General features: G+C 35.2%; 1 protein-coding gene across 26 annotated transcripts in view; it reads left to right on the top strand.

The window, feature by feature from the left end:
• The window catches only part of ADGRL2 (adhesion G protein-coupled receptor L2), a 269,281-nt gene that overhangs the window by 172,464 nt on the left and 78,217 nt on the right, over positions 1–18,600 (top strand). For all 26 annotated transcript variants that reach the window (XM_044383702.3, XM_048220214.2, XM_048220216.2 and 23 more), the window contains one exon: positions 15,459–15,672. In XM_044383702.3, coding sequence (XP_044239637.2) covers positions 15,459–15,672 — 214 coding nt within the window. The remainder of the gene's footprint in view (positions 1–15,458; positions 15,673–18,600) is intronic.

Genomic DNA, 18,600 nt, shown 5'->3' with positions numbered 1-18,600 from the left:
CAGAAACTGGAAGTCAAAAGTCCACATCATCAGGGTGGGTGGAGAGAGCATCTCACTAAAGGGCAGAACTGGTTCTTGGTCTCTGCATTCTTGGGGAATCCTGAGGAATATGGATGTGCTGGCTCTACTCTTGTCTTTTCAGTAAGACTCAGTGTATAGAGTGGTGCATGTGGGTCACTGTGATACCCGGTGACTCCTCCTTTAATGCTCTTGTTCCTTTGGCAGTAAATTCTCTTTGAAAAACCTACCATTTATTACTCTGATTTTGGGAGTCTTGTGAATGTGCTTTGTATACATGTGAAGCTTACCCCGTCTCTGAATCAGGTGTGCCTTCTGTTGGGGTCTGATGGTTTTATACCATCTCTTCTCTAGGAAAGGCTTTTAGAGGAGGGAGCTCTTGAGCCTTAAAGGAGGGGGTGGCCTGGAAACTGGGCGTATAGAAAGGAATTCCAAGAAGGGAGAATTGTATGAAAAAAGTTACAAAGTCAAGAATGCACATACTAGATTTTAGATTATAAATAAATTAAGACTCAATTCCGTAGTGTAAACAGATTAACTTTGTACATTTTAATACATTATATGGAATGCATAAATTATTAGAATTTTCTACATAGCACCTTGCTGTCACGCGTACCATTTGCTTCTTTCTTCTACATGAATAGTTAATTCCATAAAAATAGATTATTCATCTGGCTTTCAGCATGTAAGAGTTAACAGAGACAACAGCAAAGTGGCCACCCTGGGATGTACTTGGAGGAAGTCTGGATTGAGCTGCAGGAAATTTGGAACAAATGGCGAGAAGAAAGTATGAGTTGGGAGAGGTGGGCAGTAGGAAAAACCCATGCAATCTAGAGGAGACAGGCCCCTGCATGAGCAAAATATTTCTTACTGAATAAGTGTGCTTCGGCATAGATTATCCAAGAAAAATGTATCTCAGATGCAGTGAGGGAAGTGTGATGTAGGGAGTAGGGATATACGTGATCTTTGGAAAAACCACCGGGATCTCCCATGTCCTCAGAGGCATCCATTATGCATAGTCCAGTAACTCAGAACCAGAAGGGTCGGGAAGCACTTCAATTCTCAGGCTGAGATATGGTGTATTTTCAAGTTGTTCCCATAAAGGAGAACAGGATTTCTATTATACTCCCAGGCTGAGTATTTTTTTGTTCACCTGTTCACCCGCGTTCTGCTTCTTGGTATCTCAAGGTTGGTGGCCAGTTTTCTTCAGCTCTGAGCTGGTTACCATAATGGTCACTGCTATGCCAAAAAGGGTTTCCACTTCCTGGATTTTTTTCCCCCCTATGCATCTATCTATCTATCTATCTATCTATCTATCTATCTATCTATCTATGTTGAAGTAGACTTATAATTCCTTCTTACCATTTTCTAGAAATACATTCCCAGGTCATTATTATTTATTATTTATATTTACTTTAGTCATTCTATTTATAATATAATATTGTTGATTAGGTTTGCATCATATTCTATTTTATCAGTCTACTTTTAAATCATTTCCCTAATTGGGATCTTTAGTTTGTCTCAAATTTTTCATTATTACGAATATTCAAATCTTTGGCAAATTTTTGGGTTCTTTTTAGAGCATATTCTTACAAAAGGAATTTGATAAGATTATTTTAGAAAGATTGTACCAATTTGTAAAGCCTCAGAAATAAATGAGGCTGTTTGTTTTATAATACTCTAACAAATTTTTGGTAATTTATAGGAGAAAATTTTACCAGATTTTAATTTTTTGCCTCCTTTTTCTTGCCAGTTAAACTGAGCATTGTATATGTTTGTTTATTTCATTTTCCTTTCTTTTTCTTTACCTACTTTGAAATTAATACTCAGTATTTGTAAGGACTGCTTATATAAAGTATTTAACCTTTGATTATTTGTTTAGACAGTTTATCTTGGGAGACGTAATTTTCTGAAACATTCCTGTTGTCGTTATAAATCAGATTCACCTAAACTTACTCTCATTTTCTGATAAGAAGCACTGCTTGTTTTTGAGATTGTTATCAAGCTCTTCTTCTATTTTTCTTTTTTTTTTTTTTGCCTCGAATAGTAAGGGAATTTTTTTTTTAATCTGGTAAAACTTCAGCTTCATAAGGGTGAAATGACAAGTATTTGAGGTTGTAAAGGGAAATAAACATTTTTTTTTAGAGTTTATTTATTAGAGAGAGAGACAGAGAGAGCACAGGCAGGGGGAGGGGCAGAGGGAGAGGGAGAAGCAGGCTCCCCGCTGAGTGTGGAGCACGGGTTGGCGGGGGGGGGGGGGGGGGGGGGGGGGAGGGAAGGACGACTCCATCCCAGGACCCGCAGATCATGACCTGAGCTGAAGGCAGAGGCACTTAACCCACTGAGCCACCCAGGTGGCCCCAACGGAAATAAACATTTTAAGTACCAGGGAAGCGTCATTAGAGTAGTACACCAGGGCATAGCAACACTGGTTCAAACAGGGTTTCTTAGAGCCTGTTTCCTGCAATTCCTTATACTTCGTTAGAATGTCTGAGTCCGGAAGTTGGAACTGCTCTGTTGTCTCTGCACTGTTGGTACCTGTAGGGAGCAAGTATGAAAGACAACAATGGGCTATATATGTAGGGGCAGGGCCTGTGCTTTTGGATCTGCTACCATGCTGTTTCTTAGTTCCCTTGATGTTTAGTTTGGCAGTTAAATACGAGAAAGGATATAATTTTAACTCTGCAGAAAAGTAGTGGTATTTCGTTTTTAAGGCAACATTTTATAACTTTACAATGTCAGGTTAAATTTCTCTCTCTCTCTCTCTCCCTCTCTGCTTCCCTCCCTAAATGTTCTGGTGACACATATTTGAGAATAGTTTGTGTGTTCTTTAAAATCTCGTCTTTCATTAAAAATTGAACAAACCTCAGCAGCCCAACACAAAAATAATAACACCAAAACCAGCCATGAACGGAGTGATATTGTCATTTAAGGAATTATTTGACAACCTTTATAGCAGTTTGGGAAGCTGTTTCTGTTTTAACTCATAGTGTCACAGTTAGCAGAGGAGTGAGTACTTCTACAAGTCATCTCTTTACCTCAGGGAGGATTTTTACCACTGAGTGGGCTTTCTGTAGTTTGTAGAGGTAGTGGAATTGCCTCCAACCTGAGAGTTGTTAGTTTCTTTGGCTTATTCCAAAATAGTCCAGTGGAGGAATTTGAAGGTGCTTGAGACACAAATACATAATGGATGAATGAATGAGCAATGAAGTGTTTGGGTGAGGCTGCCAAAGATGTTAGTAAGAGATAACATTACAGATGCTGTTTTCATTTAGTAGTGGTTTTGATTATTTTGAGTTTGCATTTTGAGGTAAAGTTCACAAAATAGGCTCACTACTACATTTAGTTACACTCATTTTGTCATTTTGCAGTTTTTAATTTGTCTAGGAACATTCATTGAAAAAAGTAATAGCATAATGGTACAGTGTTCACTGGAGTAATTTTGTTTCCTATACATCGTATTAGCCATTTGATTAGTTGTTTCCATAAGCTCCATATATCTTTTAGAAATTTATCTTTCCAAACTGTTCATGAGATAAAAATATTCTTCAGCTGTAAAGGAAGTCTTACATGTTAGGAGTGATGTCCAGAGTTTGGGTTAAAAAAAAAAATCACGTAGGGCCACCTGGGTGCTCAGTCAGTTAAGCGTCTGACTGGATTTTGGCTCAGATCACGATCTCAGGGTCCTGGGATCAAGCCCTGCATCAGGGGGGTCAGCCTGTCCCTTTCCTTCTGCTCCTCCCATGTGTGCGTGCACTCTCTCTAAAATAAATAAATACATAAAATCTTAAAAAAAAGAAATTCATATCTGTAGCATAATTTAGAATCAAATTTTAAGCATTATTTAAGAGAAAAAAGGTAGGAAGTTTTAAAAATCAACTTTGGTGTCCTGAGTAGCTTTTTTGAGGTGGGATGGTACTACAGTAAGGATTTTTTCCCCCTAGAACCTTACTGGAAGATGCTTTCTCACTCCTAACAGAAAAGCCTTTCTATGATCATCCGTAGTATTATTGTGTTCAGTTAAAAACAACAACAACAACAATTCTAACTTTCAGAAGTCCTTTGAGGTTTTAGGGAAAGAAGAGTGCCTTTTATAGCATGTAAAGGAAAGACATGACATTTCTCCCTTCTTCATTGGGGAAAAAGGTTAAATGGCTGACACTTTTTAAATGATCGAAGTGTTAGTGTGGGTGACAGTCTGTGAAAAGTCAAGATAACAGTTGAGACTGATTTCAGGCTGCGTTAATGTTTCCTACCTGAAGTGAGAAATAAATACTTCATAGAAATGTATATGGAGGTATAATGCCTTTTCCTTCTGGGACACTTGTTTGAGTCACCTGTGGCTGAATGTGATTACCTTTGGAGTGCTGTTTGGAATTGAGAGAAATGAGTGGGTGGTTTTAGTGCAGTTTCAATGTAGTTAACTCAAATAAGTTTTAGAATTAGTATTAATTTGGCCCCCTTATTAGATACCTTTAATAAGGAAGCCAGTTGTTACACAGGTAATTTCTTTATGACTTTATAGAGTTTATTGTTGTCAAATAAATGTAATTGACATGGAAATATTAAATTCATTTACATTGTTGTCCCTCTTTGATTCTACTTAAATGTACCTTTTAAAGCATGAAATAATGGCTGGTAGTTTCTTGTGGGGTTTTTTTTTGGTTTTTTTTTTGGCATTTAAAAAACATTAACAAAAAACTCAGAATCCCAATTTTGACTCTCTTTGATTTAGGAGACCTATCTGGGGAGTACTTTAAATGAGGGCTCCGCCCCTAAATAGTTTTGTCAGACTAATACAGTGACAGGAAAGGAATAGAATCTTTTAGCTAGTATGGTTTGGGGTAAGTCACTAGGTGAGGGAACAAATCACAGTTTTGCATTTTTGCTTCTTTAACTGCTTTTAAGAGCAAACACTCTTGAGCTGGGTAGGGTGGGAGTTGCTAATGGAATTTATAACGGAATAGTAAAAGAAAAAATTGTTAGTTATATTAATCAATGTGGAAGTGGAAATAAATTGTTGTACCTGAGGAGATGTTGGAATTGTTGTTTTGTTACTTGTTCTGTGATTGTATCTCTGGGTTTTTTGTTGTCAGTGAATAAACTATACAGAAATATTTAAGACTTTTAATTGGATAATGCAATGTGAATGACTTGAGAAATTTCATTTCTGATAGTAACTTCTTAATGTTAAACTGGTTTTAACTAGTTACAAGACATAATAAATGTAAAGAGTGTTTCTTCTTTAGTGGGGTAGAGAAAAGAGGGGTAAAGTTGTTATTCTGGTTTTTGTAATGTTTTTACGTGTACTCCTGGATGATTATGAACTCCAGCAGATGGTCAGTCATTTAAGGGTGCATTTCATAGTTGAGGCCCACTGATTTGGTGACTCTAGTGAAGATGTCATCTTTGTTACATTTATATTCTTTATTTCCTGATATCTGGATTTTAAAAATTTTTAAAACATTTTAACATATACAAAAAGATAGAACTGTGGTGTGTGTTTTTTCCTTTATAAAAACATCTTCATTTTATGTTCCTGGGTATATGTGACATCTTTTTGTATAAGGAATTAAGGTATAAAATACAGCACAAAATAAAATTAAGTAAAAATTGAATGCCTGTTGTGTGTTATGCATTGTGTTGGAAACCAAGGATACAGAAGTAAATAGGATTCACTTTTTTCTGTTGAGTAGCTCAGAGTTCAGTAGGGTAGGAATATTTAGTAAGGAGACTGTTAGAAACATGTTGCCTCTGACAGAGGTGCTCATAATTGTTCATTCACTTAGTTCAATCATACATCCATTTATTTAATATATCTTTATTTCATGCCTTCTATAAAGAGAGCACTGTCAACTGACTGTTAGGTTTTGGCATTATAATGGTGAACTAGATAGATGTGGTACCTTACCTTAAGGAGAACTCACTACCCGTGTAAATTACCCAGGCACAGGGATCATTGTCATGTGTGTTCACCGTTATATCGCAGTGTCTAGAAGAGTGCTAGATACATAGTAGGTATGCAGTAAATATTTACTTATTGGAAGAAAGAGAATAGATGACCCAAAACCTGAGCTCAGATTCTCTTTTCCTCATTGTCAGAGAAAGCTCGATAGGATTTTGGAAAGTAATTGTTGCTAAGAGAAAAATGAGTAGAATAATCTATACATAGGCACTGAGTGGTGAGGGTAATATTGAAGCTTAATACAAAATTCACTAATTTCTTTAAAAAGTAGATCAGAATTAAAATATCCTATATTTCTGAACTTTGAGGAAGTTATAGCTTTTGTTGAAACTATTAAAAGCATCTCTTTATGTGCATGTGTTATTTTAATACACATGCTTATCAGGAATTTTTCTTTTAGAGCTTGATATTAAACTGATAGTATTATATAACTAAATTGCTGTATTTTAGTGGCACTTGTGACTTAATAATCAGTGGAAGATAATTTACAAATTTTTAAGTGGGAAAGATCAATTTCTTTCTAATAAGAAATTTAATCCCAAAATGTTTTGAAGGACTCATAATGCATACTTTCTCCTTAAAATATCCAGAAGCTTTTCACAAGTGGTAATAATTGAACCTAATAGCTGAACAGTACTTTTACATTAGAACAGTACTTTTACCTTGAGTGTACAAAATGTCCAGAATTTGTTATCTTAGCAAGTCCCAAAGATAAAGTTTTCTTTTCCCTTTTGTTGTTTGTGTAATTGGATTTAATTATGTATTTTTTTTATCCCACATTTATTTGTTAAGATTTTTTGTGTATTCTAATGTAAATCATAGTGTTTCTGTTATAAGTTGGATATAAATAAGAAAACTATAAATCTTCTTAAAAATTTTTTGTTTGAAATGTCTCATAATTTAAAATATATCCCCCCCCCAAAAAAAAAACCCATCTTGTAAGCCAAAATGACATGAGAAGCTAAGGCATTTCATTTATAAATGGTGAGGTGATTATTTTGTAGTTTCATGATCTTAACTTACTTGAACACTTTCTTTTACAAGAACTTTATTTTTCTGTAAGGATTTTTTTTTTTTTCTTTAAAGATTTTATTTATTTATTTGACAGAGAGTGAGACAGCCAGCGAGAGAGGGAACACAGGCAGGGGGAGTGGGAGAGGAAGAAGCAGGCTCCCAGCAGAGGAGCCTGATGTGGGGCTCGATCCCATAACGCTGGGATCACGCTTAATGACTGTGCCACCCAGGCGCCCCGTCTGTAAGGATTTGGTTTGTGTTTCATGCTAACCAAGTTTACTTACACAAAAATTTCTACATTTTCAAGACCAATGTGCTTATGCTAGAAAAATCACACTGCATTGCTTTATTTAATCTTAGCATGAAAACAAATTCAAAGGTGAAAGTTTTTTGTACTCTGTGCATGGCATACTTTTAGTTTCCTCACATAAGACTGATAGGTTAAAAGAACTATATTTTAATGCACATAAAAATATTAGATGTTGTAGGAGTTGATTGGTAAAAGTTATTTCTTAAACAGACTAATAGAATAAAACAATAGAGTAATAATCTGTAAACTTATGTGAAATGAGTTTTTAATACATTGCCTTTTCATATACAAAGAAGTTTTTAAATTTTATTTATTTATTTTTAAAGTAAACTTTCCACCCAACAGCAAGCTTGAATTTATGACCCCAAGATCAAGAGTCACATGCTCTACCAACTGAGCGAGCCAGGTGCCCCTACCAACAAAAGCTTTTTTATACATCCTTGATTTTTAAAATTTTGTTTTGATGACGTCGTGAATATTCAGAGAGAAATAAAAATGTTGAACCATTAGTGAAATAAGTTATTTTTTAGGCTTATTTTTAGCGTATTCTTTTCATCTAAACTAAAATGAAGTGGAAAAAAGTTTTCTGGAAGCTTGTAAGCTGTAGGTCAGCCTGATTGAAATCATGTCCCTCTTCATTAAGTATTTTTCTCATTTCCATTTTAGGAAAAAAAAATCTCATTAACATATATAAACAGAAATAAATCAGATTTCAATATGCCAGCACTCGTAGTAGACTTTGGCTTGCGTTAATGTTTCAGTAGAGCTTGAAGTCACAGCCTCAGTTCCAAAGAGGTCCCTGATAATCAGAAGGCATGGTGCTTGCCGGGACCCTGGACAGCATGAGCAGTAGCGTCCATGACAGGGTTTAGTTCAAAGTAATTAAGAAAAACAGTACCAGAAAAGTTGATGTTTTTATATTACAGCTTAATAAGACTTTTAAAGGAATGTATGATTTTACAGAAATGTATGTAAAGAGCAGACTGAATGGAGACAATGTTAGGAAAGTAAAGTTTTCATAATCCAGTTTCCAAAGTTTATCACAAGTATAAGCTTATGGCAGAGTATACTGTCTGTTGCCAGAGTAGCATATATTCTTGCAAAAATACTCGTATAATGCAAAATCCAATGACAATTCCAATTCTGGTCTTACAAATTCCCATCTCAAAGCAGTGCATCTGTTTATTAGACGTTATCCTCTGAATGTGAATGATTTCAGTCCTAAGTCAGTGCACCTGTTGCCGGGAGGTATTTATTCCAATCACTAGCCTAAAGCACAGAGAGTTATTGCTTGACATTTTATAGCTTGGGGGGAAAAAAAACCCTGTCTTTTCAAAATCATTTGTTCAGAGTGGAGAAAATGGAGCAAAACAGTTCATTTTACTCTAAGCACCGCTATTTGGCGGTATTCACATTTGCACAGCACAAAGCTGCAATATTGATTTTTTGTTCACAGGGCCTCCCACAAGTTTTTTCTTCGATTGTCAGGGCTGCAAGATGGATTGGATTACACTTTGTTTGTTGGGATGCTTTTTTTTTTCTTTGTTGAAATAGAAATAGATTGAAAATACAACTTAGAATAAATGTCATAGTAATAATATGATTAAAGGGCTTTAATTTGGGAATTTCTTTGTTGATTATGTTGATTGGACAGTTTCATTGAAAGCTTGACAATCAAACACACTATTATTTCCTTTCCTATTCTTCTTCCCGTGAGACTGAAAAGCACTCCGTACACCCTGCTGTGTCCTCTGCAACAGAGGTCTGCAAACCTGCTGCTAATTGTCATTATCGTTTGAAGACGCATTAGAGTAACATTTAAGGATATGAACCTGGGAGCTGCAGTAATGTATCTCAAATCTTGATTTTATTCTTACTGGATGGTAGATGACGGAAAAAGTAATTTTTCTGTGCCTCAGTTTCTTCCTCTGTAAAATGGTGATATTAGTAATACCACCTACGCAATATGGTTGTTTTGAGCACTTTAGTCAGTAAATATTCTTCAAGTCCTTAGAGGAATTTCTGGAGATGATGGGGTGAAGAGGGTGGCAAACCTCTCCCAAACCAAGTGTAAAACTGAACAAAATTGTGAACCACAACCATTTAGGGCTCTGGAAATTAACCAGAGCCAAATAAGAAATTGGGAAGCATTTTATTTATGAAAAGCTGTAGAACTTCTGGTATGAACAGTGGAAGTTCAAAGCCTTCTAGCCTGGGGCTGCTCCTAGCCTCCACCCTCCACTCCTTAGCTAAGTCTTTGTGGTAGTTTCATTAGGGCAAGGCTGGCCTTGAAAGTCAGTGACTGCTGCCAGAGAGAGTTGGCTTGATTTGGAGTGGAGGATGGAAACCCGTGCCCAGCAGTGTTGCCAATAAAAGTAGTAAACTGTGGAAAACAGATGGGAAAGACTCACAGCTATGCTAGCCTGAGGTTGTGGTCCCTGTTGGGGAGACTGGAGGGCCAGTCTGAAACAAACCCAGGAAATCTTTGAAATGAAAGAGCCAAAGTTCTCTATGCATTCTTGACTAAGTGGGTAGCTACACACACATGCCAAAGAGACTGAGAGGAGTTGGCAGAAAGTAAATAACCCAGGCTGACTTGAAAACTGCCTGAACTTTGAACGCTCTCCCTAACACATACTCAGATCAGTCAGCAGACGGTGGAGACCTTGTTACGGGTTCATGGTGTTTATGTAAAGACTCTGCCCGATCATTGGCTGATCACTAAGCTATGCAGAGACAGGGGTGATCCCCAGGAAGCCAGGCTAGAAAATAAAAATAAGAATTAAAATAACAATAGTGAGCAGAGACAGCAGCCGCAGACTGAGGGGACAGATTCTGTAGATTAAATCCTGTCAAGATACTAAAAAGAAAATATTACAGTAGCAACAATTCTCTGGGGAGGAAAATCTGGATCCACAGTTGCTAACAGAGTATTATTTAAAATGTCTATTTTCCAACAACAAAAAATTTATAAGATATGCAGAGAAACAAGGAAATTGACCCATACTCAGGAGAAAAAGCATTCAATAGAAACTGTGTCTGATATGGCCCCAGATGTTAGATTTAGCAGATAAAAATTTCAAAGTGGCTATTATGAATATGTTCAAAGATTAAAGTAAAACTACAACTATATTAGAGAATTAAGAGGAAATATGATGGCAATGACTTAATAAATATATAATTTCAATAGAGAAATAAAAACTGTTTTAAAAAGGCCTTGGAGAAATTCTTGGCACATATTAGTTATTATATCAGAGTGTTGCAAATAAATTAACATTTTCCTTCCCAAATACAAATACCCAGCTTTATCTGAACCCAGAGATTGTGATTCAGTAGGTCTGGATTAGGGCTTGAAGATCTTTTTAAAAACATTTACCAAATGACTCTGATGCAAAATTGTGTTTGGGAATCAATTATATAGTCCTGGCAAGTGACTTTAAGGAAAAAAAAATCTTAAAAATACCCACTTTAAACAGTTAAGAATTACATCATATACAAAGGAAGAAAGTGTGGTTAAATAGTAGCCATACCTGTGATGATTTATTTCTGTGATGCAATATAGTAAGTCATTAACATTGATATAAATAAAGGAGTAAATAAATGAATTTAGGAATAAGATTTGTTCCTTTTTATCATCACATTTTCTTAGTGAAAATGCTGAATTTAAAAAATTAGTATCAGTTGCAACAGTTTTATTTAAGATTTTTCCAAAGTTCCTCCTATGTACCATTGTTGAAGAGGTTGAACCCAAACTCTTTGAAGTTTTTAGGGAAAATAGTGTGAAGCGGCCAAAAAAGGTGCAGCAAGTTACATTTTTCTAAAAAATTTCTGTAAATTTTTCTTGTGATCCCATGACTGACCCATGTTTATTTTAGCCCTTTCACTGTCTTTGATTAAAATAGTTAATCCAGGAAAGTGTCTGATTACTATTTGTGTGCTTTGGAGAATTACCTTGACAGTCCTGTGTAAGGTACATGGTTGTGCCAGAACACATCCATCTGAGCCTTCTCGTGTATGTTTATATTTTAAAGAAATAGAGCAAGTAATTTATTACTTAGTAATCACTTGAAAATGTTAGAATAGCATGTGTTACCTGATAAAAAGGAGCTTTCCTATTTAGAATCATAGATTGGTGAAATTCGATGCAACTTTGAAATGACTTTAACTCTTCAGAAAAAGAAATTAAAACCCAGAAATGTAAAATGACTTAGCCAAGTTCACAAGGCTGACCCAGACACGCATACTTCAGTATTCTTGCCATGTGTACATATTTCAACAGTGTACATTATGCTCTCTTTATATTTATGGCGTACTACACTAAGTTTCCAAAAATATAATTTTCATTATTATCTATATGTTTTGTGAACCTTTCCCATAATTGTGTCCTGTCAAATTTACTAATATTCATTGGTGGATTTCAGATTGCGTGAAGATTTATAAAATTATTATCAATAAGATGGCTGGAGAAGTCACACAATACTTTTCTCTTTGTGGCCACTAAGAAGATCGTGGGCTTAGGAGTCTGAGAACCCTGTGTGCATTATAGTCAAACTCGTGGTAATCCTTGAGACTCTGAACTTTATGCCTTAGTTTCATACTCCATAAAGTTGGTATTATAATAGTAACCTACTCCATTGTTTTTTGTTGTTGATGATGATGTTGCTTAGCATAAAAAAAGTGATCCGTATAAAGCATGTAGCACAGTGCCAGAACATATTACTTTGTCTGTAAATCTTAGCTATTACAATAACTTTTCTGTGTCCCTATTTGAATTTTTGTATTTCTGATTGGAAAAACAGGTTTTAAATAAATGAGTGTTCATAAACATGTTACTCGCCTGTCTTTATGAAAAACAGTAATGAACCCCAGCAGTACCTAGAAAATAATAAATTGGCAGATTTTTTATCTTTTTTGAGGATGGCGTATCATTTTCATTGTTTATAAGTGGTTTATCTGTTTCTAAATGCTAACTGTTTTTATTTCCATAATCAGAGGAAATAGGTATCATAGAGGGAAAAAATTGCAATTTTTTATGGTTTTAATAAACACTAGTTCAATTTAGCTTTGGTTTGACAATACTTGTTGGAATTATTGTTGGAATTATGTGTCATGTACCCACCTAGGCATTGGAATTATAACTAAGAATTCTGTCATCATAGTCTAGCAGGGAATATATACATTAAAAATGAATATGCATGGTACCATGTAATAGTAAGCACTTTAGTGAAGATGTATACAGTTCAATGGAAATAAGGGAGAGAGCAAGAATTTATAAAGGAGAACACTTATGATTCAAAATAATAGACATTGTAGCATTTAATAAAGCAATATGCACTATTAAGAACTCATTCAGTTCTGTGCAGTGAAAGCATGAGTACTATGATCTCTCTTCTCCAGAAGATTCTACAGGAAGAAGATCTTTCCGTCTCTTCTTCCTGTTCTTTTTTCTTACTTTACCTATTTGGATGACTATGGCTAAGGTTTAAAAATCCTCTCTCTGAATTACCAAAACAGCAGGACACTCAGCAATGCAAGTTCTTAAATATTTATCTTTCACAAGCAGAGGAAAATTAACTTAGAACTGTAAATGTAATACTGCAAGCTATCAATAACAACAAAAATTAAGGGCTTATTTTAAAAACCACAGTGCTTCATAATCAATCCTATATTTTTGACAAGTAGTAAAAGTTGTGAATTATGGCTCCAAGCCAGTCTTCTAATAATGTGTTCTAACATTCACAGTATTTTCTAATAATATGATTTATTCTTGTTTATTAAGGATTTATAATTACAAAGTATCTCTGCCTTTAAAATACTCTGTGCTTCAATTAAGGAGGGCACATATTGCATGGAGCACTGGGTGTTATATGCAAACAGTGAATCACGGAACACTACATCAAAAACTAAGGATGTACTGTATGGTGGCTAACATAACATAATACAAAATTAAAACAAGAAAAAGAGTTCGGTACAAAGCAATAAAAGCCTATAGCAAACTAACTAACTAATTAAATAAATAAATAAATAAGTAAATAAATAAAAATACTCTGTGTTTCAGAATTTTGTACATTGTTTATTTGAATTTCCACACAGCTTTTGCCGCTAAAGTGAAGCTCTAAAGCATATATATATATATTTAAGATTTTATTTATCTATTTGAGAGGGACAGAGCGGGGGTGAGGGCAGAGAAAAAAGCAGACTCCCTGAGCAGACTCCCTGCCGAGCTCAATCCATGTGGGGCTTTGGGATCATGACCTGAGCCGAGGGCAGACCCTTAACCAACTAAGCCACCCAGGAGCTCCCGTCTAGCTCCATTTCTTTATTCCTTCTTCCTTGATAGAGCACCTCTCCACACGCTTGTAGTAATCTCATGAGACCAATAAACCTTCTTAGTGATGAAACCCTCCAAGGTTGGGGTGGGCTGCAATCCTCTGAAGATTTCTGTGCTCCAAGTTGCGTCTTTCTCTGATCTCATCATTCCAATTACACCTTTAGTTTTCTCAGTAGAACTTAGAGCTCAGCCAATTGTGAGAATTGGTGATTTTTGAGTCATATCCAAGTGGTAACCCAGTCACCCTCCTGGCGGATTATTTGCCTGTTAGAAAGTGCATGTTTTACAGGGTGACTTTTTTTCATTGAATTAGTGAGAGGCATTGTACAGTAAAGTTGAAGAGAACAGGTTTTGGCATTGGATTGACCTGGACGTAACTCAGTTTTTGAACTTGAAGTTCATAACTTGGAACTGTTTCCTTCTGAATGCCAGCTTTTTTTCTATAAAAGGGGATATAAAGGATAATTTATGTGATATGGAGTAACTAAAAAGATAGAGATAAGAAAAAATACTAAAATTATTGCTGGTTTTCGTAACAGGAATGTTTGAGACGGTGACAGGTTAGAAAATTGAAACACAAAATTGAGGCAATGCTGGAGAAGTTTTTGTTAGTGGTAGCTAACCATGGGTGGAACACCAGCTCAGAGAAGATAGACTTCACTCACACATACTTCTTCCTGGCTCTTCTTGGCTTTCTCTATGTTTACTCTTTGTCCTGTGCAGTGTTACTACTTTATGGGTGCCCTGGGTGAAAACTTAAAATTCTAATCTTTTATTCCATCTGGGAATCTTTTTCAGCACTCACGAACAGAGGTTGTCTACACTCTAATACACCACACTTAAATTCATACGGCACTTTTAATTGAGCGCTGTGATGTACATGATCTTACTTTAGAGTCACACAGGTAGGAAAAGTCCATCACAGGTGTTTCATCTCCATTCTGTAGATGACAAAAGTGGATCTTAGAAAAATTTTGCCCTCCCTGAATTATATCAGCTTGTTGGACAGGATTGGGGCAGTGAGTGCTGGCTCCTTTGAATTCCCAACTGCTGCATTTATGCCAGTTTTAAGTAAAGTGTCTATAAATTGACATAAGTTATTGTGCCGTAAGTATGTTATTGTCATAGTATCTTAGTAATTTTGGGGGGGGGGTGGGAAACTGCTAAGATAAAAGTATTTTTTAAGATAATGCTACTAACAGCAATTAATATGTCTACATTAAATGAGAAAGTAAAGTCAGTGTGTATCAGAGCTTTTATTCCACTGCCTAAAGGAAGATTGTTTCTTGATTAATTGTTACATTTTGTATTTGTAAAACTTGTCATTATTTGTAAATCCATTGATTAGTCATTTTTCTTTGGATTTACTCAGAAAGAGTCACTTAGTTTCTTAATTTGAATAGATTATACAGAAAATATTTTGTTTGAATAATTTTAAGTTGTATTTTACAGGTGAATAGTCCAGCTAAAGATACATATTTAAAAAACTAATAAATTCTTGACATATAGTAAGGAGTCAAGGAATTATTCAATAAATGTATGAAGGGATGACTTAAAAGACATACTTTTTGTGACACCTCTAAAATATAAACATGAATCATAGTACTTGAAAATGCCTTATTAAAATAATTAAAATTAAAATTAAATTAAAACAATATTAATTCATATTTATTTATAAATATATTTATATGTTATATAATATTTATATATTTTACATATAATATATTTATAAATATTTATAAAATATAAATATAAAAAATAAAAAAGCATAAATGTGTTGATTTTCATTTCTTTTTTCTTTTTTTTCTTTCATTTTTAAGGTTTCAGCAGAGCAGCTTTGCCATTCGGGTTAGTTAGGCGAGAATTATCCTGTGAAGGTTATTCTATAGATCTGCGATGTCCAGGCAGTGATGTCATCATGATTGAGAGCGCTAACTATGGTCGGACAGATGACAAGATTTGTGATGCTGACCCATTTCAGATGGAGAATACAGACTGCTACCTCCCAGATGCCTTCAAAATTATGACTCAAAGGTAAATACTTATGTGTCAATATCCCATTTTAGCTACTGGTAAAATTATTATAATAAATAAAACCCAAACTGGTAAAATTATTATAATAATTCCAAAGTAGATGAATAGAGTCCATATGTTAGCCCATTTATTAAACTGAATGAGGCTTTTACCTACTAATGTTGATTTCTGCTTTTAAGCTTTCAACATTTAAATCTCTGTCATTTTTATATAGTTTGATATATCAGAGAATATGCAATACCTATCTTTGATTTTTATATATCATAAAATACAGAGTAAGAATAATATTCCAAATATAATCTTGTTTTTTAGGTCTGCAGAATTTTGGAATATTTTTGTAACATTATGAGTGTTTAACTATCTGGGTCTTTGGCAATAATTGGTCCTTAATTTTTGTAAAGATTTATTTAGGGGCACCTGGGTGGATCAGTTGGTTAAGCACCTGCCTTCGGCTCAGGTCGTGATCCCATGGTCCTGGGATAGAGTACCTCATCAAGCTCCCTATTCAGTGGGGAGTCTGCTTCTACCTCTCCCTTTGCCCCTCCCCCCTGCTCGTGCTCTCTTGCTCACACTGTCTCTCAAATAAATAAATAAAATCTTAAAAGAGAAAGATTTATTTATTATTTTAGAGGGGGGAGGGGCAGAGGGAGAGGGAAAGAGAGACTCCTCAACCTGACTCCCCACTGAGCATGGAGCCAATATCAAGAGTCAGTTGCTTAACTGACTTAGCCACCCAGGCACCCTACCCTGGTCCTTAATTTTTTGATTAATATTTTTTATAGCAAAAATAAGCAGAGGAAGTACAGAGTTACCGTATTCCTATTGCTATAGAGGCACAACCTCCCCAGTTGTTGACATCCTGCATCTGGGTGGCTCATTTTCTATAATAGACGAACTGACATTGACGCCTCATTATCACCCAAAGTCCATAGTTTACGTGAGGGTTTATTCTTGGTGTTGTTTATGCTATGGGTTTTGACAAATTTATGACGGCACGCATCCACCGTTGTAGTATCATACAAAGTAGTTTTGCTGTTCTAATAGGTATGTAGTGATACGTCTTGGCTTTGATTTGCATTTCCCCAATGACATGTCATTATGAACATTTTTTAATATGCTTACTTGTCATTGTATATCTTCATTGGTAAAGTGTCTGTTCAGGTCTTCTGCCCATTTGTTAATCAATTGTTCATTTAAGAATTCTTTATATATTTTGGGGGGCGCCTGGGTGGCACAGCGGTTAAGCGTCTGCCTTCAGCTCAGGGCGTGATCCCGGCGTTCTGGGATCGAGCCCCACATCAGGCTCCTCCGCTATGAGCCTGCTTCTTCCTCTCCCACTCCCCCTGCTTGTGTTCCCTCTCTCACTGGCTGTCTCTATCTCTGTCGAATAAATAAAAAAAAAAATAAAATCTTAAAAAAAAAAAAAGAATTCTTTATATACTTTGGGTAACAATTATTTATCAGATAGGGCTGTGGCAAATATTTTCTATCAGTTTGTGGTTTATCTTCTCATTCTCTTGAGCATTAGCTTTAAAAAAACAAACAAAAACAGCAAATTCAAGTTAAGAAAACATATAGCATGCTTTCTTTCTCTCCTTCCATATATTTATCTCATTGGTTAATATTGTGTTTTTAAAATGATGTGTTGGAGGGGCACCTGGGTGGCTCAGTAGGTTGAGTGTCCAACTCTTGTTTTCAGCTCAGGTAATGATTTCAGGGTTGTGAGATCAAGCCCCAAGTCTGACCTTGAGCTTAGCGGGGAGCCTGCTTGAGATTCTCTCCCTCTCCCTCTGCCCCTCCTGTTTCTCTCTCTGTCGCTCTCTCTCAAATAAAGAAATCTTAAAAAAAAAAAAAAAAAGGTTTTCTAAAAAAAATTATGTGTTGGAAAGTGTGCTTTAAAATTTAAAATATATAAATGATATCTCTGAATGGGATAATTGCCTTCCTACTTATAGGTAGAATACCAAAAAACTTCTGAGTACCAAAAAATTCTGTCTCAATACAGAGCGCCTAATTCCTAGCCTCTTTTTTTTCCTCAATTTTGCACACTTGGCATCTTAATTAAAATTTTCTTATATATAAGATATTAAAATCATGGTTAGTTATGGTCAAACTATACAATAATATCCACCAATCGTAGTTATTTGGAACTTGGAAATTCTCTGAAGGAACATTTAAGTATCACAGAGTTATTATATATTATTGCTATTGTATTTTGTTTACTCGGAAAACCCTTCATCTTTCTATTCAAAGCTTTCACCCTCTTCTCCTGCCTCTTTTCCCCCTCTGGACACAATATTCTATCTAACTTTCTAGCTTAATTACTAGTGTACCTTAAAGTAGAATAGCAAATTTTCTAGACTGGGGTCTGATTAGTGTAGGCAAAATGAAAACATCGAAAGGTGATAGATAAGAGGCAATGAGGAAAAAAAATGGAAAAACTATTTTAAAAAAATCCATGCCATAAGAATATGGGTACAAATTGCTGTAAAATCTCTGATTTCACAGAGAATATATATTAGCCATATTATAAGTAGCACATTATAAGTGGTTTTTCTTTAATGTTAATACTGGTCAAGATTTTTTTTTTTTAAGGAACCAGAGAGAATAAATACAGTACTTTTCAAAGATTTCCATCAAAATGTTTTTATTTTGGGGGCACATGGCTGGCTTAGTCAGTAGAGCGTGTGACTCTTGATGTCAGGATTGTGAGTTCGAGCCCCACATTGGGTTTAGAGATTACTTAAAAAAATAAATAAGATCTTTTTTAAAAAAATGTTTTAATTTTAGTTCTTAAAGTGTCATTATTAAAAAGTTAAGGCAAAATCTCATTTGCATAAATAGCACTTGAGAAAGATTTTTAAAATTTAAAACAAGTTCTCTATGGATTGTGTAGCATTTGGAATCTGGCTTATAAATAAATCGTAA

This window comes from Ursus arctos, unplaced genomic scaffold (genome assembly GCF_023065955.2).
Source record: "Ursus arctos isolate Adak ecotype North America unplaced genomic scaffold, UrsArc2.0 scaffold_12, whole genome shotgun sequence".
NCBI classification, from domain to species: domain Eukaryota; kingdom Metazoa; phylum Chordata; class Mammalia; order Carnivora; family Ursidae; genus Ursus; species Ursus arctos.
This window is presented reverse-complemented; position numbering and strand designations above follow the sequence as displayed.